Here is a 27,382-nt window from a genome sequence, read left to right on the forward strand (position 1 = left end):
CAAAGCAAGCACGAGGTTGTGGGTGACATCAGCAGAGCCATTTCACAGGAGGGATGGGTGGGAGAGAAGATTGCAGTGACTTGGTTTGTGGACCTGGAGACCTCAGATGCAGACTAGTCTAGAAGCTTGACTAGGAAGGGAAAGAGAAAGAAGGTGGGGCAGCTAATTATATAGAAAATCAGGATGAAGGGAAGGGTTTTTGATCTTTTAATGAGAGGCGTGAGTGTGTCTTAAATGCTCAAGTGGCAAGTGGGGATAGAGAGAGAGCAAAGATTCCAAAGAAGGGTGATTGTAGGAGCACGGTGTTGGAGATGCAGGAGCAGATGAATCCTTCCTAATAAGCACAGGCAGGTAGAATGTCCACCTGGAGATGGAGGAAATGATGTGTAAATATACAGGTAAGTCTGGAGGTAGAGGAGAAGCCTCTGTACTGTTTCATCATGAGGAAATAGTGGCCCAGATAAGCTAAGAGATTGCTATCTGTTCTCACAGCCAGCTTGTAGCGTTTTTGGAGCTAGTAGAATCCACTGTGTTTCCATGATATTATTCCTCTCCCAGTGAAAAAGGCTCCCCTTGACTTCCAAGATATTGGCTATTTTTGGATCTTCTCAGGCTTATTTGAGGAACTCTTTTCTGGTTTTCTGGATCTTGTTTCTTTTCTTACCAGTTAAATGTGTTCTGGGTCCCCTTGTAGTGTGACATAGTTGAATAGTTAGGGATCCTGGGACCTGACCTGGGTTCAGACTCCGACTCTATTGCTTCCTAGCTTTGAGCTCTTGGACAAGGTACTTAAATTTACTGAGCCTCTCAGCTACCTCATCTATAAAGTGGGTACAATAAAACTTACCTTCAGATTACATGAGGATTAAGTGAGATAATATACACACAGTGCCTGGCACAATCCCTGGTACGTAAGAGGTGCTCAGAAATACAACTCCCTGTCTCTTCTCTCTCCCTTGGTGAGATCCCTAGAGACCCAGGCTCCTTGCTTCTGTGCAATTTTGAGAAAGTCACTGAATCTTTCTGAATCTATTTGTTCATGTCAAAAAATGGAGACAATCTTACTACACACCACTGTTGTGAGAATGAAGATGGCTCTATGGAAGTCTCCGGGAGACTGCTCCATCAGTCTTTGTTGACTCTAAATCTTACCTACTTCCTGAGCTTCACTTCTCACCCATTATGAACATCTCCCCACAAGCTTATTTTCCAGCCTCTTCTCACTTGAGCATTAGGTTCTAACTACTTGTTGGATGTTGCCTGGATCATCTGCTAATGGGTCTGATTATTTTTATTTTTAACTTGTTATATTCACACTCATCTGTGATCTCTTTTGTATCTTACATAGTTGGCAAACTCTTCCTCCTGACCTTTACTTTCCCTGGTGGCAGCCACTTCTTCTTCTATTTCTTCTCATTGTACTGGTTATTTTCTATTTGCTATCTCTCCCCTCCTCCATCCTTCATGCCTGAGCATTTCTTAGTCTCCCTAGCCAGCTGGCTTCTCATGAGAAGTCCTCGTCCACAAGGGGGGAAAATTGTCTATGTTCTGCTAGAGAACATAACCATGGTTATATTAAATTGGAAGCTAAGATGACCCTCTTGGTTATTTGGGGCTCCTCTTGCCACTGGAGGTATTGGCTGCTTACTAAAGAGATATCTGGTTGTTGCTACACAAAACAGTCAATGGAAAGCTATTGTCCAGGACTCAGATCCTGCAGGAATGAAGGTTTGGTTTACCCTAATGGGTGCTGACCAAGAGTAAAGAGAATACGGAGTGGGTGGCAGAAGAAGGGTGCTGTGGGCACCAGCTTAGACCCCCCCAAGGCTAGTTATAGAGGTGCGTGCGTAACTTATGCTAATTGATTGTTTTCTTTATCCTCCCCTCCTTTCCTGCTACCCCATATGAGGTTCTGAAGGTAGTTAACATTGCAATTTAGGTCCTGCTCAGAACATAACTGAATTGATATCCTGTGGCTGACAGTAGCTAGGGATGTTTCCCACATGTTGGGGGTCAGAGTTTCTTCATTGAGGGAGGAGCAGAAATGGATGTTGAGGGAAAAAGGTGGGCTGTTCTGATTAACCTCCATTTGTGTCTGCTCCCCTCTGCCCACCACAACTATTACCTGATCTGTTCTAGCCCAGGATGTTGGGCCAGCTTCCCACCAGTGCGAAGTACCGGCAAGAGATTGAAAGTGGGGAGAGGAGAGGTTGGGATATTCCCTCCCCGCCCCCATTCTCTTCCTGCTCAAGGGCTACATTTTTGGCAGTGAATGCACTTCTTCAGTTTACAAGTGACCTCCTTCTCATGGCACCAGCCTGTATGGTGCTTTGAGAACACTTCCTTCCCCTGGGCTTTTTTTCCAGGTCAGGTAGGTTCTTTGGGAAACAGACTCTGACACTCTGTCTGTAGAAGGTTTGCTGAGGAGTGAGTGCTTGGGGTTGCTACTTGGGGTGGGGAAGTGAGGGAAGCAGGACTGGGCAGAATATGTTGGGATGGCCCTGCAGTTAGTTGTCACAACTGGGCAAGTGGGCGGGACCTTTATACCTCCACGTAGATCAGTCATTGTGTGTGGTTGCCTCTAGGGAAGGGCATGTCTTCAGTAAGGAAGTTCCTTTTAGTGAAGGACAAGTCCCAAAGAGGGATTTGGCTAATGCCAGTTGGCCACCAGTACTCCCAGCTGCTGGTGGATGAGGTCAGTCCTGGAGGGGAATCAGCGAGGTGCTCCTCTTACACCCTTCAAACCCAGGGGCCCCAAAGGCTTCCCACTACTGCTAGTCCAGGGGGTCTCAGCATCCACTGATGCCTCTCTTAACCTGCTCACACCTCTGTAACATCTTATCTTCGTTCAGTTCTTCTAACTGAACCATCTGAGTTGATTTGTTTCCTTTCAGAGCCCTGACTAATATAGATATTAATTTACAAATGACATGAATACATAAATACAAACTCTCACATGTTCGAGAAGGAGAAGTTCAGTACCTGATGATAGGGAGACCTGACCTGGCTGGGGAGGTGAGGGCAGGTTTAGTCAAGGAAGTGATGTGAGTGAACATCTGAAAGGGGAGTCAAGGTAACTATAAAGAAGAGAATAAGGCGGGGGGAGGGGAGGAGGAAGGAGAGACTTTTTTTTGGGGCCATGCCACGCAGCATGCATGATCCTCACTGACCAGGGATCAATCCCGTGCCCCCTGCAGTGGAAGCTCGGAGTCTTAACCACTGGACTGCCAGGGAAGTCCCGGGAGAGAATCTTTTAACTGAAGAAAATATTGAGTCTGTACGGCCCACCCCATTCTCAGGTGAGGGTGAGAGTAGAGGCTGGAGAGAAAGGCAGGACCACACCTTCAGGCTTTAAGCCCCCCATTAAGGATAATTCCAAGGGTATTGGAAATGCTTTGAAGGTTCTGGAGCTGAGGGCCATAATCAGATTTGCATTTGAGGAAGATCTCTCTGGCTAATCAAAGACCAGTGTCATTTTTAATTTGGGGAAAATTACCACTTGCCTGCCAGTGTCTGTTAAAAGCAGAAGACTCTTTGATTTATAGAAGTCTCCAGACTGACTAGACAGAAATTTCTATCACTTGGCAAATCCCACATATAAACTACAGTATATTTCATGGATGGAATGTTACATGTTACACCCCACTGTGCCTATTGTGTCTTTTTCACATTATGATAATTTGTTGCATTTTTTCCTACTGGGTAAGTGATACTAATAGTGTATCAACCATGAGACTTTTCATACAATAACAATTTGTACTATATATCAAAAAGTTGGAAAATACTGTATACTCTATCAGGACTTCTGATTTTGCTTTCCACTAGTTTTTGGAGTCTTTACAAAGTATATAAACTTCTACCACTTTGGTTCTGGAGTTGATTTAATAGGATTTCTCTTTATTCTCTCTTCAAATATGTTAATGGAAAAGTGTGAATACAGAGCGCTAGTCATGGTTTCATGTACAGATGTAGTCTTGGACCTCAGGGCCCCTTTCTGCTTTCTCATTTCTTGTTGACTGTTGAGCAGAGATCAACAGAGTCAAGGGCAGAGCCCGATCCCTTGCAGAATTTATGAATGGAGGACGAGGGGTGACAGCCGCACAGAACAACCGACAGGAGGGCTGTGACCAGAGCCCAGAACACCAGCCTCACCCAGTATTTCTATCCTGTCGCCCTTCCCAGCACCCCCTGCCTCACCCAGAAAGGTCCCAAACTGGGACCTGGGAGTTTAATATGCCATTGCTTTATGTCTCTAGTAATTTAGGCATGAAGATTCTCTTTATCTAAATAATTAACCAGAAACAGTTGGTTCTGTCATCTCATTGGGTTAGTGTTACTGGTTTAATCGTGTCCCTTAAAAAGCTATGTTGAAGCCCTAGCCCCCAGCACCTCACACTGTGACCTTCCTTGGCAGTAGGATCTTGGCAGACGTAATAAGTTAAGATGAAGTCTTACTGGAGTAGGGTGGGCCCTTAATCCAGTATGACTGGTGTCCTTATAGGAAGGGTAGAGACACAGAGACAGAGACTTGTGGGGAGAATGTGGCCATGGGACAGCAGAGGCAGGGATTGGACTGATGCATCCACCTGTAAGCCAAGAAACACCAAAGATTGTTGGCAAATAAATACCAGGACCAAGGAAGGATTCTCCTCGACAGGTTTCAGAGGGAGCAGGGCCCTGCCGACACCTTGATTTCGCATTTCTAGCTTCCAGAATAGTGAGACAATACAGTTCTGATGTTTTAAGCCATCCAGTTTGTAATTTGTTATGGCAGCCTGAGGAAATGGATATAGTTGGTGTCCATTTTTATCATAAACCCTGAGGTGAAACCCATATCTATTATCATGTAACGTTTGAGTCCTTTTTGATAAGATTTACTGACTACTAGAGGGACAAAAAAGATTTATTGAGCACTGTAGAAAATATTTTGTTTCAAATGGGATAAATATTTTATTTCCATTAAAGGCAGATTTTAATTTTTTCCTTTTGGATAATTACCAAGAAGAAGACATCAACTGTACATCCCCTAGCTGGTTGATGCAGTTTGCTCTCCTTTGTCATTAAGAACATTTCTTTTTTCCATTCACATAACCATAAGTCGTTGTTCTATCTCTGAGATTTCATATCTGGTGCCCCCTTCTCTAATCACCACGTTCTTGCCTATTTTTTCTGATATTCCCCTGCAGCCACTTCAGGCCCATTCCGTGAAGTTCTGGGCCTTCCCAGGACTGCATGCTGGAAACTCTCTCCTCGAACTCAGGTCATTTACTTATGTTTGTCTGCCACGTTCTCCAATCCACCTCATACTCCACAGACAGCCTTTTAATGATGATCTTCATTGTGACCTTGATCCCCCTGAAGTTCCCACTGTGTTAATTTGCAACCGTCTGCTCTCTCTGTTCTGCGGCTTCTAGACTGCAGAAAAGTTAGATCCACGTACCTCTTACTCAAGCCATCCAACTCACCTGAGCTGTCATTCAGTAATTCTTGTATTCTCTACTTGTTGAGTTGCTAAGAAACTCCCTACATTTACTTTCTTTTTTTTTTTATAAAGTATTTTTATTTATTTATTTATTTATTTATTTATTTATTTATTTTGCGGTACGCGGGCCTCTCACTGTTGTGGCCTCTCCCGTTGCAGAGCACAGGCTCCGGACGCGCAGGCTCAGCGGCCATGGCTCACGGGCCCAGCTGCTCCGCAGCATGTAGGGTCCTCCCAGACCGGGACACGAACCCGTGTCCCCTGCATCGGCAGGCAGACTCTCAACCACTGCGCCACCAGGGAAGCCCCCCACATTTCCTTTCTCATATCCCCTCCAAATGGATGGTTTTTGCTCCTGTCTTACTGAGATCTAGGCCATCTGGCAACTTCATTTGTATTCTTGGTCTCATCCTTCCATGTTCACTTAATTCTCTCCAGAATCTTCAATCCCTTGATCACCCACCACTTCTTCCCCTCATAAATTCCTACTTATTCAACTGAAGTAACAGAAAAATCCAACCAACAGTTTAGTGCTTCTCAAACTAAAATATTACAATACATCTGATTCACCTGGGGAGCTTGTTGAACCATTCTCAGCCAATCTGGGGCCTGTGATTCTGTAGTTCTAATGAGATTCCAGGTGATGCTAATGTTCCCGGTCTCCAGACCACGAGGATTTACCCCTTAAGTGCATATGGGGTCATCCTTATGGGGCAAGTGCAGTATTTGCATGATGGCTTTCATTCTTCTGGGTTGCGTCTCATGGTCTCAAGATCCTGCCTCAGTTCCAGATATCCCATCATGATCAGAGTGCATCCAAAGGCAGGAGGCAGCGGTCTGACCAGAGAGACGACAATGAGAGAGCCTTCTCTTTTCTTTCTCCTCTCATCAAGGAGGTGAATATTTCCTGAAGGCTCCCACTTCCCCTTAAAATTTATTGGCTTAGAGTTGGGTCACACCTGACCACTCACTGTCAAACGAAGATGGGACAGAAAGATTATGACATCTCAAGAGGCTGGACATACTGGTACACAAGGTGAGTTCTGTCAGCAGAAAAGGGGGAGGATGGCCTACTAGGATGGGCAGTGTCCTGGTTTTCATAGCGCCATCTTGAGCCAGACCTGGTTTTCAAGCACTACTTTGAGGGGAAAAATGTTTTGATAATAATGCCTTATTGAATCCATTTTTGAGCTTCTTTTCATGGCAGTTTTCTCTATGAATGTTCCATACACACACACACACACACACACACACACACACACACACACATATCCTCTCTCTCTCTATCCTCTCTATTCATATCACTGATATCTGGCTTCTGCCCCCACTGTCATAATGGAATTGTTCTTTTGAAGGTTGCCAATAACCCCTTCCCCACTTACCTCTACCTGCCTCGTTTTGGCCAGTTTTTCAGTCTTAAGCTCCGCTACCCTAGGGATTGGTGAAAGCCACCACTCAGATTTCCTCCTCTGTTTTCTTTCAATCTCCTTTCTTCTCCTCTTGCCCCCTGGCTGGGGCCTTTCCCTGACTTGGACCTTAGCTCTCTGCTCATCCATCCTTACAGTTAGTCATCTATTAGCTCTTAGGACATCTGTTCTCATGTATTTAAGTATTACCTTTAAGTAGTACCTCTATGGCTCCCAAACCTTATCTGAATTCCACCCTCAGATCTTTACCTACCCATGACATCCTTCTAACTGCATGTCACACCAAACCACTTCTCTCCCAAATGAGATTCTTTTCCTACTTTCCTTAACTTAGTAGGTGGCATTAAATTCTTCTTGGAATAAATTAGCATAGTTTTTTCTGTTATATATATTATTTTACAGGATGTTAATGGGGAAGTTGTGACTGGTGCACCAGGAGATGACAGCTATCAGATACCAAAATGAGTTAGGATGGAGACTACAAGGTGGAAATCTCAAAGTACTAAGTGGTTGAGGACTGATGAGATACCTATTCAGAGAGAGACTACAAAAGAGGTTACTGTTGGGAGGGCTTTGGGAGGAGCATTTGTTTGGATGGAGCTGCCTGGGGAGTTTTGGCCTCATTCCGCAAGGGTAGGGACACTGGCATCTAACACCAAGCCAGGTGAGGACTTTCTCAGAACCTCTGAGAGCGTGGTGTAGGCTCCAAGCTGACAGTGGATGGTGCCAGATTCCCACCTGAGGAAGGTACTGCATCCTATGGGGCAGAGTAGAGGGCCACGTCTGGGAGGAAGTTGTTCTACCTTTCAACCATAAGCTTTCTAGAAATGTGTGAATCTCAGAGACCATATGGGAGTCCACAGTAGGAAGGTCAGCTTGGGGTCATTTTGAAAGGGATTCTGCCTAAAAGGTCTTGCTGGAGAGTTGAGAGGACCCAACAGCGAGAGTCTGTGTGGAGTGGACTCAAGGAAAATCAAGACTGAGGTAGAATAAGCAGTTAGAGAGACTGCCTTGCCAGCCTCTCAGGAAGTATGTTCCAACATTCCCAGTAGGGACCACAAAAGTGTTCATGAAAGATTTGGCTTCAAACGTCCATCAGGCCCAGAGGGTGGGATGCCCTTTCTGTCAGAGTACCAGCCCAGGATAAACTTTCCTGCTGCCCCACGCCTCCCTCCCCTCATGATTGTTAGCAAGCTGGCCGGGGAGGGTGAGATGGAGGACAAAGCCCTTTGCCTGACTTCTGCCCACAGAAAGCCCTGCTGGGGAAGGAGCAAGATTTTAATTACTGAAATAAGAGCATGTCTTCTCTCTAAGTAATAGCAGGACTTTCAATTACCTGAGAGAAAACAAAATAGTTATGGGACTGCTTGAGTTGTCATTAAGTGGAAGGGGAAGAACTGATTTTTAATGGGGCGGTAGGCAACAAAAATTGAGTTGCTTTTATGGGTACCCTCCACAAATCCTGTTTATTCAATGTTCTGGTTACGTAGAGAGCTTAAATTCAGCTTCTGGAGTACTGAAATCATTTTATTAAAAAATTCTATTCAGGGCTTCCCTGGTGGCGCAGTGGTTGAGAGTCCGCCTGCTGATGCAGGGGACACGGGTTCGTGCCCCGGTCCGGGAGGATCCCACATGCCGCGGAGCGGCTGGGCCCGTTGGCCACTGAGCCTGCGCGTCCGGAGCCTGTGCTCCGCAACGGGAGAGGCCACGACAGTGAGAGGCCCGCGTACCGCAGGAAAAAAAAAAATCTATTCATATTGCCCCAGGATTACAAATTAACAAAAATGTCCTTGCTCCCCTTATATTAGTTTATGTGATTAAACCATATTTCTTTGCAGACCAAGATAACAGTCTCAAGGGATGAGAAGGATGAATGCACAAATTAATGAATGCTGAACGACAACAGTCTGCTGAAGCAGTTAGTGTTATTCATGATAAAGGACATGTATCTAGACTATGTAAAGACCTATTCCTTCTTAATAACAAAAAGACAATAATCCAGTCTTTGAAAAATGGACAAAATTTCTGAACAGACATTTCTCCACAAATGTATGCTATCTTATTACAAAGAAGAGAAACAAATGGCTAATAAGCACATGAAAAGATGCTCCAAATCATTAGCTTTCAGGGAAATGTAAATCAAACCCACAATGAGATACCACTTCACAGCCATTAGGATGGCTAGAATTAAAAAGATAATATCAAGTATTGGTGAAGATGTGGAAAAACTGGAACCCTTGTACACTGCTGGTGGGAATGTGAAATGGTGCAGCTGCTTTGGAAAATGGTCTGGCAGTTCCTCAAAAAGCTAAACATAATTAGCATGTGACACATCAGTTCTACTCCTGGGTGTATACTCAACAGAAATGAAAACCTATATCCACACAAAATCTTGTACATGAATGTGCATAGCAGCAGTACTTATAATAGCCCAAAAGTGGAAACTCAGCTGTCAATCAACGGATGAATGAACGAATGTGGTATATCCATGCAATGTAATATTATTCAGCCATAAAAGGAACTGAAGCACTTACATAGGGTGTAACATGGATGAACTGGGAGAACAGGATGCTAAGCAAAAGAAGATAGACACAAAGGGGCACATATTGTGTAATTTCCTTTATATGAAATGTCCAGAAGAGGCAGATACATAGAAACAAAAAGATGAGTGAGTATTGAAGAGAACTGTGTTTTTGGTGGAGGGGGGGATAGAGGAGGAGGTGATTAAAATGTTCTAAAATTGTGATGTTTGCATAACACTGAATATACTAAAATCCACTGAATTGTATAAATAGGTGAATTATTTGTGAATTCAAAATGTTAATTCTGGTTCCCTGCACCGGGAGCCCCCTGATGGCTGGGATGGAGCCAGCTTTGCTGACTGTATCTTAATTTTCTAGCCAGGCTTCACACACAGGCGCTCAACAAATACTTCTTGAGAGAATCACACACTTTTATACTGTACCTGATGTTTATACGGTGCTTCATAAATTTCAAAGCATTTTTTTCAGGGACAGCAGCAGTTCCTTTGTGCCTCATAATAACCCGCAGGTTGTCAGAGTGCGTGATCTATGAGACTGTTATTTGCCCGTATTGTGAAAAATGATCAGCTGTACAAGGGAAAGACCAGAACCCATTTCTATTAACTTTCATCTGAAGGTGCTCCCTTAGGCCTGTTTGTCTTGCACTTCTTCTGTCTCCCAGAGAAAGGGAATCCACTTTGTAGTACAATCAGCACAGCTCTGGGAGACTGATTCCCAAACTGCAACCCAACAGCACAGCAATTCGGGTCACTTGGGGGGCAGAAACCGAAGAACCGAGATTCCTTTGCTGAGCAAACATAGCGAGGAGGCCAGTGAGATTTTAGCTTCGGGGTATTGGACTCAGTCTCCTCAAATACTTCTAACCAGAAGGTTTGAGTTAGTGGGGTGTCCCATGACCGTGATCTCAATAGCATTTAGCTTAAACGTCTTCCAGGCACCGAATTCAGGGTTCTAGGTTCTGGTCTGCCCTCTCCCCCGTCCCCCCACCCACCCACCCCCGCTCCCCACTTTCCCAACACACACACTCACCCTCTCTCTCTCTCTCACATGCTTGGGGCAAGAAACCCAGATTCAGCACATTTCTCCAGGACCCTTCCAGATGGAGGGAGGGAGCCACAGGAGGAGCCATTTTGCTAAGAAAAACTCACTTGAAGCACCTCCAAAAAGAAGTCCTTAGAGTCCTCCCCGCCCCCCAGTTGGGACGCGCGCACTCCTAGTCGGCTACAGAACCCCTGGCCACTGGGCGATTTAACGAGGTCCTCTTTTAGATCCACCGAAGCGGCCCGGAAGCCGTGGCCGCCTTCCAGAGGGGGACTGGGAGAGGCTAGGGAGACCCACAGAGGCCCCGGAGGGGCGCCGGCGGGCGGGGCGCGCTGACCCGGGCCCCGCGGGCAGAAGCGCAGGTGAGCAGCCGGAGCTGGGCTCGCCGCCGCCGCCGCCCTCGTGCCTCCGCCCTGCGGCGCCCCACCCCTCCCCGGGCGGGGGCCGGGGGTCGGCGAGGGCTCTGCCCAACCGCCGGAGGGGCTTTGACGGGAAGTGGGGCGGCGACGTGGGAACCCCCAGACCGGGCGGCCGTGCCCGGCCCGCCAGGGTACGTCCAGGCGCGGGGCCACCACCTCCCCGCGAGCGCTGGGAGCGGCGGCCGCGGGAGCCGCAGGTGGTTCCCCGGGCCGGCCCTTTTCTCCTCCCCCTTTCCTTTCTTTCGCCTCCCCTCCCTCTCGCCCGGTGTCGGCGGCACTTCCCCCGCTTCCTCCTCCCTCTCCAATCGGGAGGGAGGGAAGGAGCCGCCGGCTCTTTCCTGCCTCCCTGCAAACTTCAGCGGGACTCGCGTCTCCACTCGCTGCCTCGCCCGCCGCGCCCCCAGCCCGGGAGCTGCTCCTCGAACTTCCTTTGGCCGCGCGGCCCGGGAACCCTGGCGGCTGGAAGGGCGCCAGGCGGCCGCCGCTGGGACCCTCCGGAGTCCTTCCCCGCGGCTCCCCGGGCGGCCGCCGCTCCTCCTCCTCGCCGCCCGCCCGCCCGTCGGTCCGTCCCGCCCGCCCGCCTCGCCGCTCCCCGGCGGGTAGGAGCCTCCCGGCTGCCCCCTCGGCGCCCCGCCGCGCCCGGACTTTTCTTTGTGTTGGATGCGGACTGGCGCCCCGCGCCGACGGGGGCCGGACTGAGTGCCGCGCTCGCCTGCGCCGCCCGGCCCGGCCATGCCCTTCCACCAGAGGACCGTGGAGCCCGCGCGGCTGCGCCAGCCGGAGGCGGCCGGGGCGGCGGGCGCGCCGCTCTTCCGCTCGCTGGAGCAGGTCAGCTCGCACGCCCTGGTCTGCCTGCTGGAGCAACTCGCCGACCTGTCGCGCTGCGCCGGGGACATCTTCGGCGAGCTCGAGGGACAGGCGGCCGCCCTGGGCCGCCGTACCGCAGCGCTGTACCGCCGCCTCGACGCCCTGCACGCCGCCACCGCGCGCCTCGACCACCGCCGAGTGAAAATCCGTGAGTGGCAAGCGGCTCGGGGGAGGGGAACGAGGCGGGGAGGCGCCCAGCCTGCTGCTCCCTCCCGCCCCCTGGCGGCCCCGAGCCGGCTCTCGGGCATCCGCGCGGAGCCCCGGAGCCCCGGCCCAGCGCGAGGGTCGGGCTCTCGAGTGGGGACGGCGGGACCCGAGACCCGGCGGCCGTGCAGGTGGCGGGCGCGTGTGGCATTCTCGGGTTCCGAAGGTTCCTGGCCGCCTCGAAGGAGTGGGCGCCCTGATGGAGTGTGAGAATTGGGCTGGCCCCGTCCCACTGTCCGCTCCTTCCCTCTTGTTTGTCTGTGTGGGAGGCTGAGAGGAGCCCCGGGGGCGCTGTAGGCAGAGGAGGAGCCGAGGTCGTGGGAAAAGGGTCCGGGAAAGGTAGTCTGTTGCGGAAGCAGGGTACCACATAGGTATGGACTTAACGATGTTTCTAGTCCTTGAGACTTCAGGAGGATCCGTCTGTGAAAATCTGAGGATCTCAGCGAGCGTTGGGGCTGCATTCACCTCTCTGACCGGTGCTCTTACCTAAGTACAAACAAAAGTCCGCTTTTAGTTCAGGGTTTTCTTTTTTGGTGCTAATTTTTGCCTCTTCCCGACCCCCGGCCCCTTCACTGACCCACCAGCTCTTTATAATTCAGGGAGCCTTGACCTTGTAGTGAAACTCAGCATCCCATTCGTCTTTGTCTAACCTCCTGCAACTCTGAAAATCAAGTCTCTGTCCTGAGGTAGTGATCTCTCCAAGCATCTATTTCATTTCAGCAGCTTAACCAGCTCCAGTGAATGAAGTAACTGGAATCCTGTTGGCCCAAAGTAGAGAAACTTTCAGTGTGATGTTTATGTGGTTTCTCCCCTTTTGGTACATGGACTTGGTCATATTCCTCAGTGTAAAGAGTAAAGTGGAGATGGTTGATGAATTGCAGGGTGGGAGGGGAGGTGTTGGTGTAAAACACGCCTAGATTTCAGCAGCTCTGGATGAAATACTGTCTCTTAGAATCACTTCATATGCAATCTTGAATAGCTGGTTTACATTTTTTTTTTCATCCTTGCTAGAAAAGCTTAGCTATATTTTACCACTTTACAACTGGAACAGTTCAAGTTTTTAGTACTTTAATACTGGTGAGATTGTTTGCTGTAATACATCTTTCTCCAAGTTGTGAAGTTATGTGACGGTTTTACAGTTCATCTCTCTGATATTGCTGTCAACACATCCTTATAAGTTGTGGGCTGTTCTCAACCAGGGAGAGTTCCCCCCATTCCTCCTCCACCAAAAAAGAAAGTTAGAAAGGGGGGGGAGTCCGTGGTCTCATAAAGTTGTTGGACATAACAAGAATATATCTACTTAACGTGAATACTGACCTCATGCATCAGGATATACTGTCTTAGTGGAATGTCATTGTCATCTCAGTAATCACTAGATGCTTCTATGCCTTTCCCGTGTAGAGTGTCTGTGTGTAGGTGAAGGAGAATTTCACCCTTGAAGAATGCTGTGATGAGGCAGATCTGACTGCTAGGTGAACTGATCTATTGTGGGAACTGAAAGACAAGAGAAAACTCCCTGGAGGTCAAGAACTCCTTCTTTTGCCAGTTTTGTTTTACATTTGAACGTATCACTTTTCTCTTCATGCATATGCACCAATAGCTAAGGTTCATAGTCAAAATCCCCCAAATTCCCTGAATTAACTAAGGTTGTCCCGATTAGTGACTGAAGTAACTCACTTCAAAACTTTTCACAAGTTTCTTTGAATCTTTGGCTTTGATTTCATATTGCAAAACCTGGCTCATCCTTTTTTTTAATGATGGAGAAGGAAGGCTTTTATTGAATATAATTATGTCTGAGAGTAGAAGTACACATATAGAGAAGAAAGCTGAACTATAAAGACATGGTGTTTTTGTGGGTTTTCACCTTCACTCACTTAACTTTTTTATATGCTAAGATGCATTGAAACACCATGCATTCATCTTATTTAGACTCTGTTAGGATTCTTTTTTTTTTTAATGTCTTGTTCCTGTGTAAAAGCTACATTTTGAAGTCATTTTGGTCCCCTTTTAGGCAGGTCTAGAGAATAACATGCTACATTACAATGGACGCATAGACTTTTAGACTTGAAACTGCCTGTAAAGGACATCTCTTTCATTAACTCTTAACAAGGGAGGAAACCGAGTCCAAGAGAGTTGAAGTGATTAGCCCCAGGTTAGGTGGTGGGCTAATGGCACAGCTGGGCCTGGAGCCCAGACCTGATTGACTCGCCTCCTGTCCCACTGCATATATCCTGCCCCTTTTAGGGTTATGTGGGAATGGGGAACAATTTAGATACATTCCATAAACAGTCCCAAGGATGACAATGACCATTTAATTTCATCCTTCTTGTCAGATAAACCTTGTAATGAGTCTCCCAAGGAGCAAGTAACAGAACTGAACAGTTTATCAGAAGCCAGAGTGCAGCAGCAGTGTATATTTCACTGCCTGATGGGTCTCTACTATAATCACGGGTGTGAGTGGAGCTGTTTAAAAAACATATACACTTTTATCTTTCCAATACAGAAACAGCATTTTAGTCCTGTGGGCCAGCCCTGCCTCAATAATTCTGAGAAGTATTTAGTCAAGTTTGCCATTCCTCAAAATCTCATAGGTAATCATCCAAAATAATTTTTTTGTTATAATTGGGGATAGCATACATCATTTTTTCCCTCCTGCTTATCCTTAAAGACTCCCCTAATGCTTCCCCCAACACCACCAGGTTGGAGGGAGGGTTCCCATGGCATCCAGTATAGGCATCTGTTCGGTCCCTCCATCCCCACATTTACCAGTGTGGGCTGAAATCCTCTATTCATTTCTGCTCCCCTCTGCTAGATAGCAAGCTCCTGAGGTCAAGGATGGCTGCATCTTTGTTTTTCCAAAGTTTAAAACAGTGCCTGGAATGCGACAGCTCAATCGATATTTGAACTGAACTAATATTTAGTTTCTTAGTGCTCAGTGTCAGGAAGAATAACTACAAAAACATTTGGGAGGGGGCTTCCCTGGTGGCGCAGTGGTTGAGAGTCCGCCTGCCGATGTAGGGGACACGGAGGATCCCACATGCCGTGGAGCGGCTGGGCCCGTGAGCCATGGCCGCTGAGCCTGCGCGTCCGGAGCCTGTGCTCCGCAACGGGAGACGCCACAGCAGTGGGAGGCCCGCGTACCGCAAAAAAAAAAAAAAAAAAAAGCTTTGGGAGGGACTGTTATACTGACTGCTGCAAGTCTGCATGAACAAGACAATTGCTTTATTTTATTTAATTAATTTATTTTTTTTAAAGGGAACATTTTGTTTACTTATTTTTGGCTGCGTTGGGTCTTTGTTACTGCGCATGGGCTTTCTCTAGTTGTGGTGAGTGGGGGCTACTCTTTGTTGCAGTGTGCGGGCTTCTCATTGCGGTGGCTTCTCTAGGTGTGCAGGCTTCAGTAGTTGTGGCCCGCGGGCTCAGTAGTTGTGACACACGGGCTAAGTTGCTCTGCGGAATGTGGGATCTTCCCGGACCAGGGATCGAACCCATGTCCCCTGCATTGGCAGGCAGATTCTTAACCACTGTGCTACCAGGGAAGTCTCGAGAATTACTTTAAAAACAGATGAAAAAGTAAACTTTCTGCCTCTTTAAGGTTATGAGTATACTTCCATAAAAGTCAAATGTCGTTAATTCTGCTGACAAAATAAGTTCCCATTAAGAATAGTGACAGTGGCCAGAAATCTGGGTAGTTACATCTTGGCTCTGTAAATATTCGAAACAGACTTTTCTATACAGAAATCAGTAGACACTCAATCTAACAGCCCTGTATTATTTTTAAACCCTGAGTGATTTGTTTCTTTTTATAATTAATAATAACATTATACTATGTAGCACTTTTATAACTGAAAGAATGTTTTTCAATTCTTGCGAGGTAGGAAGGCGAGGTTGTAGTATATCCGTTTTATGGACAAAGAAATGGAAGTTCTGGAATTAGTAAGAGGTATACATATATAGATATTGAGTCTTCTGATTTCTAGTCCCAAACTTCACCTTAACAGTGCTTCCTGGGTGAATACGAAATGTAATTGTCGAAACAAATTGGGAGAAAAGATGATTTGCTGGCTTTTTTCCCTTATAGCTCCAGAAAAGCAGATTTTTCACCCCCTTAGATTCTAGAAGTGTTCTAAGTTCAGAGAGGTTTGTTGTGTTGCACGACTGTAGGGGCACCATTCACACCTTAGTGTATGTTAACTGTGCTTCCGTGGGGTTGGTGTGGTTCTCAGCATGTGCGCCCATACGTGATGGCCTTGGTAGAATGTACACAATTTTTATAGCTGAGATAAATGGCATTCAAGGTCGCTTGCTGGCGGAAAGATCGTATGGGCACTGTTTTTGCATAAACAAGGTATGGGTTTGTATTGTCTGTATTAGGCAGACACTATAGCCTAATACTTTCCGGGTGGTGCTTTAAGTGTCAAACTGCATTGTCCTACCTCACAATGAATGTTCTCCTGACCCAACCAGAGGGTTGGCTGGTCCTGATGTCAGAGTATCTTTGCTTTTTTCTCAGAATGAATCTTTCATGCAAGGTGCTTGTCAGAGTTGGGAAAACAGTACAGACTTCACTGCACTCTTAAGAACAGGTTGTGTGATTGTTTTTGTGCCTGCCTGCCTGCTGATGAATGTTTGTTATTTCTGGTGACATTGGCATAAGACTTGCTTTCATTGAAACATACCACATGCTGGGGAGGATGTTGGTGTGGAAATGAGGCCTCCACCAACCTCTAATCCCTGGATGGTCCCTAAATGTATTACTAGAAACTGACAGCTGAGCCGCCAGACTGCACCTCAGGTTTAGGAGGCCGCAGGAGATGAAGCAGTGTTTCCCATACTTGCCTGACCTTAAGAACTGCCTGGAACTCTCGTTTAAGTTACGGATTCCCAGATCCTTCCAAAGCTTTGTTGAGCCGGAGTCTCCAGTAGGCTTAACAAGTGCCCTTGTGTTCTTAGAGGACTTGGAGGAGTGCTGAAATAGACAGGAAAGCTCATTGCGTTGAGAATTGGGAGACTTGAGTCTGGCTTCACCTCTGCCATTTTCTAATGCAGATCTGGAGTAACTTATGCAAGACCTCCTTTCCTTATCTGTAAAATAGAGACTTTGTCTAAAATAACCTCTATGGGCCTTTCCAGTTTTGGCATTTGGGGATGCTAATGAGGGGTTACTATTTGGTAATAGTAGTATCTCAGATGACCTTGTAAATACAACTCTGATCAGTAATCTCTCTCCGATTCTTATCGTTAGGCATCTAAAAAAGTGTTTGTGTCTAAAGTCAATTCTTTATGACCATACGGACTCCTGTAACTCATATTTTACCCACGTGGAGTGCATGGAGCTTCACATCTTGAGGGGTTAGCCATTTTCCAAACACGTCAGGTAGGTACTTGTTTCAAATTTGGCGTATATCCTGCCCACAGCCCATTCATAGCTTCCTCTTCATCTTTGAAAAGTGATAACATCATTTTGGAAAGAGAACTGTTTAAATGCATTTGCCATATGTTAGATTTCTTAAAAAGAGAGTTATTTTTGAAAAAAATTATGAGCATATATTGTTTAAGCCGAAACATCAATCTACTTTTCGACTCCTGGGTAATGAAACTATAATTACTTGGTTTAAAAAGCTACCTAGGGTTTCCCTGGTGGCGCAGTGGTTGAGAGTCCGCCTGCCGATGCAGAGGACACGGGTTTGTGCCCCGGTCCGGGAGGATCCCACATGCCGCAGATCGGCTGGGCCTGTGAGCCATGGCCGCTGAGCCTGCGCGTCCGGAGCCTGTGCTCCGCAACGGGAGAGGCCACACAGTGAGAGGCCCACATACCGCAAAAAAAAAAAAAAGCTATCTACATTTAGGTTGAAATGATTTATTTAGCAACTACCTAGTTTTCCGCTATATGAGAGAAAGAGCCAGTATTAAAATTTCATCTGTATGTATTGTGTTAGGATTGGGACTAGCAAATGAAAAAACTTACATAATAGGAGAGAGATCTTTGAGAGTCTTAATATTTTGGAAGAAAATTTAGAAACAGAGAAGAATAACGCAGTGTTTTCCTCTGGCTATCATTTTAATATGTTTTAAAAAATCACATTTTAAGTATAAAATAAAATGGTTTGCACCTAACTAAGCACCTAGTAACTTATTTATTTAACTCTGTTTCTCCTCAAATTGGTTTATATCCTGGAATGAATTAATTTTGCAAGATTTGAAGTTCACACTCAGCAGGATGGTGCTGGATGATGTTACGGTTGTGGTAGAGGATGTTACATTTGTGCTGCACGCCTTAGCAGCACTTCAGACAAATGTAACAAAAGAGATGGAGCATGTGCTTTGAATGAGGGCTCTTCTGAGAAAAGGCCCTGGGGGTCCCAGCCTCAGTCCCTTTCCTTGTGAATTAAATGACATGTCTGTGAGAGCATTTAGCATCACTCCAACAAAAAAATGACATTAGTGGTATCAGTATCTAGGCAGCAGCACAATTCCAGTTTCTGGTATTGGGCTGTCTTTTCGGCAACTTTGTACTGTCTGATAGTGAGGACAGCTAATGTCAGAGCACTTGCTATAGGCCAGACACTTTACTATGTACACCAGCTCCAGGAAATGGATACCATCATTATTTCTGTTTGACAGATGATGCAGCTAAGCCGCACATAATTTGTTTGTCCACATTCACAGCTTAGTAAGCAACAGAGCTGGGATTTGAACCCAGGCAGACCTGTGTCCAGAGCCTGTCCTAACCATTCTGTGGTACTGTCTTTCCTCAAGTCATGGTATTTTGTTTGTTATTTTTTTTTTTGCGTTACGCGGGCCTCTCACTGTTGTGGCCTCTCCCATTGCGGAGCACAGGCTCCGGACGGGCAGGCTCAGCGGCCATGGCTCACGGGCCCAGCCGCTCCGCGGAATATGGGATCCTCCTGGACCGGGGCACGAACCCGTGTCCCCTGTAGCGGCAGGTGGACTCTCAACCACTGCGCCACCAGGGAAGCCCAAGTCATGGTATTTTGTACTCAGATGAGGAAAGCTGATGCTAAGAGGACATGGCAGAAACCTGGCAAGTGTCTAGTGGGGTCAGGCCGGGGGAAACTCTAAGTCTTTTGATCTTCTCCCTTTTCCTTCTTTTTTGGTTTTGAAACCTCTCAAACTATTAGCATATAGCCAAGAAATGTGAGACATGCCTCTGAAGTACTTAGCACAGTGCTTGGCACACAGCTAACGTGTATTTAGCCTTTGCTGTTGTTTTGATGACAGTGAAGGCTGAGTTAGCATATGAGGGTACATGGATGTTCATATACTACTGCAGGTGGCCCAGTCCGTCTGAGGCCACTCACTGAAGCCTAGAAGATGAAGCTTTGGTCAGAGATAAACATACAGATACTTCTCATTTGAAAACCAGAGAGTTCTGCCCAGGATCTTAAAGTACATGTGGTTCCTGACAGGAAGCTGGGAAGGGTGGTGGTTTCTTTCTGCCTCCCAGGGGTCTGGCCCGTGGAGCTGGGGTTGGAGGAGCGAGCCTTTCTCCCGGGGCCTCTATGAGGATGTCTGAGAGCCCTCTTCACCTCCATTTCCTCCTTGCTCCTTGTAGCAACTGCAGACCCAGCTCAGCTCCCACTGGGTGCTTAGCTCTAAGAGTGTCCCCTTTACCCCAGGTGCCCAGGGAGCTGTCAGCACCTTAAACCCTGCTCCTACCTGATTTCACATCCCCACTCAGAACTTGAGGGGAGCTGCTCAGACCTCAGCTTTCCCTGGGCATCTCGGGACACAGAGCAGTTGTTAGCACTATTCCATTCACCTCGTGTTTCCCACACTTTCTGAGTTATCAGAAATGCACCTGGGCCCTGTTTAAAAACAAATTCCCCGGGATTCTGGAGACTCTGAGTCAGCAAGTCTGGGGTGAGGCCAGGAACATGCCTGGCTGACAAGTACCCCCAGGTGATTCTGATTAACCGAGTTTTGGAAACACCAGTCTGTGTTATGTGTTAGGAATCTGGTCCATTGAAGATGGTGGGCTAGTCCTCCATTCATGAAGTGTATTTGGGGTTATTCTGCTAGTGCTGAGTTGTGAGGGGTACAAGAGGAACAGGGTCCTTCTTCAGGTACTTTACCGTATGGTGTCAATGATTCAATATGTAAGTAAATATTAAGGAATTAACCATTATTGACAACATTATTTCCTCCCTTCTGGAATAAGATTTTTTTTTTCCCCCCTGTGGGATGGTGGGAATTTTCTTCCATTAATATTCTTTTATTTTCACTTATTCTTCTGATTTGTTTCACAAGAAATTACCCACCCACACCCCCAGAGGAAAGCAGTGTCTTGCTTGGGGAGAACAAACAACTGTTTCTGGTTATTCTGCAGGGAAATCCTCTCTTGTTCTTTTCCTCTACTTTTTACCCCTTCAGATTAAAAGCTGGTAAAGTACTGTGTGGAGAATTGTGCAATAACTGGCTGATTAAAACGGCAGAAACACATGGTAGAATGAAATGGGGGCTTGCTACGTGGCTATATTAGACATCCGATGAAATGTTCCGCGGACTCAGAGAGCACCATGTATAGCAAAGGAAATCGAGTTCAGTGGAGGCTATGCTGTGCACAGCCAACTCATGCCTGGCTTACGTTGGCATCTGAGAACGACCGTTGAGGCGCTCTGCCATTTCCCCGCGATGGTCTGGCTGCTGTGACCACCATCTAGGCAAGGGAGCCGCCTTTCCCTCTCTCAGGATGTTCCAGCTGTACTTAGCTAGCTGGTGGCATGTCAGGGAGCTCCAGGTAGCCTGACTCTACAGCTGGGATTCTTTACTTCTGCATTATATGAGGGCTAAGGTTGGTGGAAAATCATGATGCATTCCAAATAATCTTAGCATAACTTTTCATTTCATTTATTGAATGGGCAGTACAGTTACATTGTTGAAAAAAATATATACAAAGTTATGCATTGAAAAGTCTCACTCCTGCTTCTGTCCCCTTTCTGCCATGTCCTCCCCCACTGCACTAGAATAAGCACTTTATTAACTTCTCTGTATTCTTTCAGAATTTCTTCATGCAAACATAAAAATGTTAATATTTGTTATTTTCCTTTCGTTTGCTATCTATCGATATATAATTTCTGGATTGTCCTATTGCCTTTCTTTATTTGTATATGTGATCCAAAGTGATTATTTTCATTATTTTTCTGTATGTCTTTTAAGCCAGTTTCTTTTTTATTTGTAAAATCGAAGTTAACTCTTTTTTTTTGGTCAGAGAATGCAGTTGATTTGGGAAAAACAAGATTAATTAACCTTGAAATGGATTGTTAATCTAAGCACCTTCTTAAATGTTTTTTATTGCCAGTGCTCTGATTTAGATACATTTAAAATATGAGCTTCCCAAGAGATGATTAATCTTTTCCTGTATTAACAAAGGAAAAGGGAGGAGGGGCTTCTGTTAAATGTTTGTAAGAACACAGTGTAAGTTGAGTTTATTTAAAAGTGGGCATTTTCTGCCTTTTATCTGGATATCCAGCATGCTGCATGTGAATTACTTCCTGACGTGGGAGGGGGCTATTACTGATATAGGGCTGCATTTGAATTTTAGTGTGGAATGTTTTACTCTGAGATAGTGACTTCATTAGCTAAATAAATGCATATGTTGCGGAGGTCTGCTTGGTATTTTTAACTTCACTGTCTTGGTTATATCTACCTTGAGTGCAGAGTACAGTACAGAGTGACACTCATAGACATTTGAATGAAACAACTATAGACATTTGAGGTTTTTTTCCTGGTTGTCAGCCTGCTTTAGACCAAAGGTTGGTACTGAATTAGTACAGAAATGACTAACTTAAACATTATTCATGAGTGTAGACTCAGAAACTTAATCATTGAATTACACAGCCTACCGTGTAGTTTTGTGTAAATAAAAGTACATTAAAGAGCTTTCACCTTGCAAAGTATGTCATCAAATAGTTCTGATTTAAAATTATAATGTATATTCATCAAATATTTCAAACCTGTAAAGTACAGAGAATATAAAGAAGAAAAAGTATTACAACCTAGGGAGTGTCCATTTCCTCTTTTTTTTCTGGTTAATAAATATGTATGGATCTATCTATAAGTATAGCAATAGATAGCATTTTTAACAGAACGGGGAACATCACTGTAGCTATATAATTTTTTGTCCTGATCTTTTAAAACCTAGCTTATATTGTGACAATTTCCCCCAGGTCATTGACATCCAGAGGCTGTTTTAAATGGGAGAAGCATTGGGGTGCATCTCTCTGACAATCTCTTACTTTGCTTTGGCTCCCAAGTGAAGTCCTTATGATGTTCCCAGGGGTCTGTGTGTTCACACAAGAGTTATCAAGCAGACAGAATTTTTTTTTGTTCTCCTGGTGCTTCCTAGGGTTTGTTCTGTGTTTAGTTATTTGAGAACTTGTCAATTGCACTCATGAGTAGTGTCTAGGAGAGGATGTGTTGTAGTTTTATCCGTTAGTCCAGTGGATTGCTAAGTCTTTGTCATTATCCCCATCTGCTTGAAAAATTCATATTTTATGTCTAAGATTGTTTGCCCAATACAACGGTTCTCTGTATCCTTGCAGCAAACAGATCGTTGAGTCAAAAGATAGTTGTCAAAAACAAACAACAACAAAAAAAAGATAGTTGTCTCCTTCCTTCTTTTTTGGTTCTTTAGTTGAGCTGCCTTCCTGTTGTACTAATAAATACTATGTTGCTGTTTTTCCTCTGAAGTTACATTTCTTTTTCCCTTGAAACACAAGTAACATTTCCCTTTTCCCTTCACCAAAATGGCAATTAGAAATCTGTCTCAAGGTTTCTCACCTTGGCAGGCACCTTGTCTTGGCAACATATGGGGTCTGTTTAGATTAAGCTCAACAAGATTTAAAAACAAAGGTCTGTCAACTATCTCTTGCTGCAACTTTGGTTCTTGTTTTGTGGAAAGATGAAGATTAACCTTGTTCCTTTTATTGTAAATGTTGGATGGTTTAGTTGAAAAATGAATAGTCTGTGGAAAAATAGGGGGATGGGGCAAATTCACTTATGATAAGGGTGGCAGGGGATGAAGGTGTGTAATGGGTGGGAGAAATGTCTTTGAGTGCCATTAGTACATTTCACATAATCTAAATATATTGCTTGTAAATTGCCCAGTCCACTTAATAATAAGTATTTAGGTTAACATTGATGGGATGACATTTGTAGCTAACATTTGTAGGCTACTTACTGTGGGCCAGTTTCATTAATCCTCATAAAAACGGTGTAAGAGAGACATTACCACCCCCACTTTACTGAGGGGCACAGAGAGGTAAGGTAATTTGCCCAAGGTCACAGAACTGGTAAGTGGTAGAGACAAAATATGGTATAGATGAGTTCTGTGTTTAAACATTTTTTTAATTTTAGTTAATTTTTGTGAACTTTTAAGTTTATTTTAATGTTGAAAAATTTCTGAATATGCCTAGGGATTGATAGGTATTTTCTATTTTATTCTGGTTATTTTTAATCATTTTGCCACTAGCCCAGTGGCATGACCCGTGGAGGTGAATTAGCAGCCCATGTGACAGTGCTCTTGTGAATCTGTAGAGAATTAATAAAGTTTGGCTGGTTGTTTGAGCTGCGCTGATGAAAGGTGCTCTCGTCTCTAAATACAAAGTCTTTTTGTTAATGCGTCCCATCTTCTGGTCTCTTTTCCTTTGCCAGATATTCATGATCAGTGTCAGAAGAGAGGTGATATAGGAACAAATTCAATTTCAGGCTTTTTTTTTTTTTTGTGGAACGCGGGCCTCTTACTGTTGTGGCCTCTCCCGTTGCGGAGCACAGGCTCCGGACGCGCAGGCTCAGCTGCCATGGCTCACGGGCCCAGCCACTCCGCGGCATGTGGGATCTTCCCAGACCGGGGCACGAACTCGCGTCCCCTGCATCGGCAGGTGGACTCTCAACTGTTGCGCCACCAGGGAAGCCCCAGGCTTATTTTTATTTAGCGCTATGTTAAGGGGGCAAATTCTCTTCTTGCCTTTCCCTTCTCTCCCCAAGCTTGCTGTATTTAAATACTGTGACACTGTAACATGCTCTCTCAAGCCTATACCTCAAGGAAATGGCTTAGTTTACTTGTTAGTGATGGAGGAGGAGACTAGCTGGTTGATACTCCACTCTCTAGCACCTGTGTTAATGGAAAATACCTTTAACCGCGCGGTGCTTGCTGGTGGCGGCGGCCATGGAAGTTAGGATCCATAACCATTAACTAAAATCAGCAGTTCTCAGAGTGTGATTCCTGGGCCAGGAGCATCTGGCATATCCTGTGAACTTGCTCGAAATGAAAAATCTTGGCCTCCGCCCCAGGCCTACTAAGTCAATCCATGTGGGTGGGCTCAGCAATGTGCTGCCAACAGCCCTCCAGGTGATTCTGTTGCTGAAGTTTGAGAACCACTGTCTGCAGTATCAGCTGGCCCCGGGGCCAGAGGAGTGAATCTTAGAGACCTGCTCTGTGCTTGGGGCAGTGACTGGGGCTGCAAAAGCTGAATCCCCAGAGGGCCCTTTACCAAGCTTGCGCCTCCGCTGGGGCAGTTCGGGTTTATGAACGCGCACTTCATTAACATACAATGGGAGTCTTGCCTTAAGAGTCTCGGAACCCTGCCAGTCTGTGCCTCGGATGCACACGGGCTAGCTGGCCTTCGCTCTTTGGAGATTAATAACCTGCCCCCTGGGCTTGCTCATCGTCCTCAGGGCTAAGGGCAGCCTCTCTGATTTCCCTGTTCCCAGGAACTTTAAACAGCATCTAGAGAGCAGGGAGGTGACTCACCACAACCGTAGGGTAGGGACACAGTTTCTAAACAAAATCTGAAGGGAGAGGATTATTCTTTCTAAATACTGATTACATAAAACCCCCATTTCGATATTTTAGTGAGTGCCTCCTAACGAAAAAACGTAACTAGGAAAACTTGAGGCAGACATGGGAAATTTTACTTGTGGATGGGACTTACATGTTTGAATAAATGTGAGAAAAATATACAGGCATAAACATATTGAGTACTTGGTGTTCTGTTGCTGGTGGTGGAATCCTATTTTGCTTTACCCAATATAATTCAGCTTTTCCATTGATTATTTTCTTATTTACATAAGATGTCCATAAATTAGCTGTTAGTACAGTATAATCCACTGTAATTTGGAGAGGTCAAAGATAATTGAAGCAGTTTGATAATGGCTGCAGAGCCTAGTAAAGAGACAGGCTGTGTGACCTTGAATACATTACTTAACCTCTCTGTGCTGTGTTTTCTCCTTGGTAAAATGGGTATTGTGTTAATGGTAGTTGTGTGGATAAAATGAGATACATAGAACAGTGCCTGGCCCATACAAACAAGAAATATTAGCTGATAGGTACTTTGGATTGGCCCTTACTATTTTGTTTTTTTTTTTTTGGCAGTACGCGGGCCTCTCACTGTTGTGGCCTCTCCTGTTGTGGAGCACAGGCTCCGGACGCGCAGGCTCAGAGGCCATGGCTCATAGGCCTAGCCGCTCCACGGCATGTGGGATCTTCCCAGACCAGGGCACGAACCCGTGTCCCCTGCCTTGGCAGGTGGACTCTCAACCACTGTGCCACCAGGGAAGCCCCGCCCTTACTATTTTTAAAAAACTTTTAACTTCTTTTTTCTGAGTGTATTTCAAAATTGAAGTGTAAATAAAGTTAAGACTTTGGACTTAATTATTTGTTTGGACCCTAATAGTGTAAAGTTTCCTGATGAGTGTTCTGGTTAATTGTGTTCTGGTTGATTTAGTTTTCTAGATAGCTGATAATTAGGTTTGATAATTGGGTTGATTGTGGGACTTTAAGATCATTGTTTTGGATATCATGATAATTCAGTTCTGAAGGTCTAGAATATTGGATTAAATTTATTCAGCATGTTCTCTAAAAATAGTGTTTTGGTTACATTTTGATATGAGTTTTGATGTCATTTTCGTCTTTTCAAACTGGGATGAGATAAAATGAAGTTAGTTAGGGGTTTTGGTTTGTTGAGTTCCAATGAGTTGTTTTTATTACACACATAATCTCTAATTTAGAAACCTATCAAGTTACAAAAGTTAATTTGTAAGTTGTTTTGAATTTGTAATACATTTCCTCTTACAAACCATGTTTCCAAAGCATGACCAGGCTCAGGACACAGGGCAATCCCCGAAAGCCTGTTCAACCTGAAATATAGATACCCAGACCTACAGTGCCCCAGGGTCTAATCATCACATGAGAATTTGCTGTGGGAAAATGGATTATAAATGGCAACCAGGATACAAGATCACATTCTTCTGTCCTCCGAACCCTTTCCCTAGGCTGTGTGACACTGGCTTCATCTATAGCATGAATGGTTTGAATCAGGCCTCCAAATTCCGTTTTGGAGGGGAGGGAAGGTAGACTTTATGGTTTCGTGATAGCAGGATGTGTGAGTTATAAAGCTTTGGAAGCAGAGGGTAGGGTGGCTTCCAGGGTGCATAGGTGTATGCGACTGAGCACGTTTTAGGTCTTGCGCTTATTTAGCAGGATCTTGGCTGTGGGCACTCATTACAGTCGAGAGGTTCAGGCCGGGTCTGGGAAGGCGAAGCCACCAGCAGCCTTGCAGGTTCATGTGGGGCAATTGGCAACTCTATGCAGAGCATTTCAAGCTGAGTGTTTGTAATAGGCAGCTGCTTATAGTGCCTCTTTTTCTAGGAGAGTTTAAATGGATGAGGGTCAGCAGTTTTATCAGTTTTAAAAACCCACTTATTATAATCCTTATTTTTTTGCTTTTACTTACCAGTTTTATATGAGCATGCATTTACATTTGATTTCTGTTCGAAGATTGTGTGTGTGTGTGTTTTTTAAATAAACAATATGTAAAGCATTAAAGATCCTTTCCACTTCCACTCAGCATTCTCTGGAAAAGGATCTGAATTGTTTATAGAATCCAGCAAGCTTTTGGTAAAGTACATGTTTTTAAATCATCTTGAACATGTAAAGAAAAGACAGACTAGAGCTTGTTAAAAAAAACTACTCCTGTCAACTCCCATGTAGCTTCGCCTGTCAAACAAGACTTGAAAATGTTTTCCCCAAGTGGCCATGTCTTAACAATTTATGTCCTTGAGGGAGTTCCTTGGAAGGAACTAAATTCTGGGAGGTCACATTTTTCTTTCAAGTTTGATTTCCAAAGTGAAAATGAACTTCTGTTTTTTAACTTGAACTTTGAAAAAAACTCGACGAAGAGCTTTTAGAACTGTGCAACGATTGTGTTATACGGAACTGGGCTTCCCCATCTCTGTAGCCAGAAATGAATCTTGACAGTTTCCTTTGTAGCTATAAAAATGAAGGGAGAAAGAGAAGAGGTAAAAAGTGCTGAGTCTTAGAAATTGTTTTAGCCACTTAAATCTTAGCTACATAAATGTCTGTTTATATTGATGGGA

The 27,382-nt window shown here is 45.2% G+C and overlaps 1 protein-coding gene across 4 annotated transcripts in view; it reads left to right on the plus strand.

Moving 5' to 3' along the window:
- Positions 1 to 11,266: 11,266 nt before the first annotated feature.
- NHSL1 (NHS like 1) overlaps positions 11,267 to 27,382 on the plus strand; it is a 238,658-nt gene continuing 222,542 nt past the window's right edge. The window contains exon 1 of one of the 4 annotated variants that reach the window (XM_027085228.1): positions 11,267 to 11,927. In XM_027085228.1, coding sequence (XP_026941029.1) covers positions 11,645 to 11,927 — 283 coding nt within the window. In that variant the 5' untranslated portion in view covers positions 11,267 to 11,644. The remainder of the gene's footprint in view (positions 11,928 to 27,382) is intronic. The other 3 variants (XM_027085198.1, XM_027085210.1, XM_027085219.1) reach the window with 3 other exon arrangements.

This window comes from Aethalodelphis obliquidens, unplaced genomic scaffold (assembly GCF_003676395.1).
Source record: "Aethalodelphis obliquidens isolate GAN/ISIS:26980383/991018 unplaced genomic scaffold, ASM367639v1 scaffold3, whole genome shotgun sequence".
NCBI lineage: Eukaryota > Metazoa > Chordata > Mammalia > Artiodactyla > Delphinidae > Aethalodelphis > Aethalodelphis obliquidens.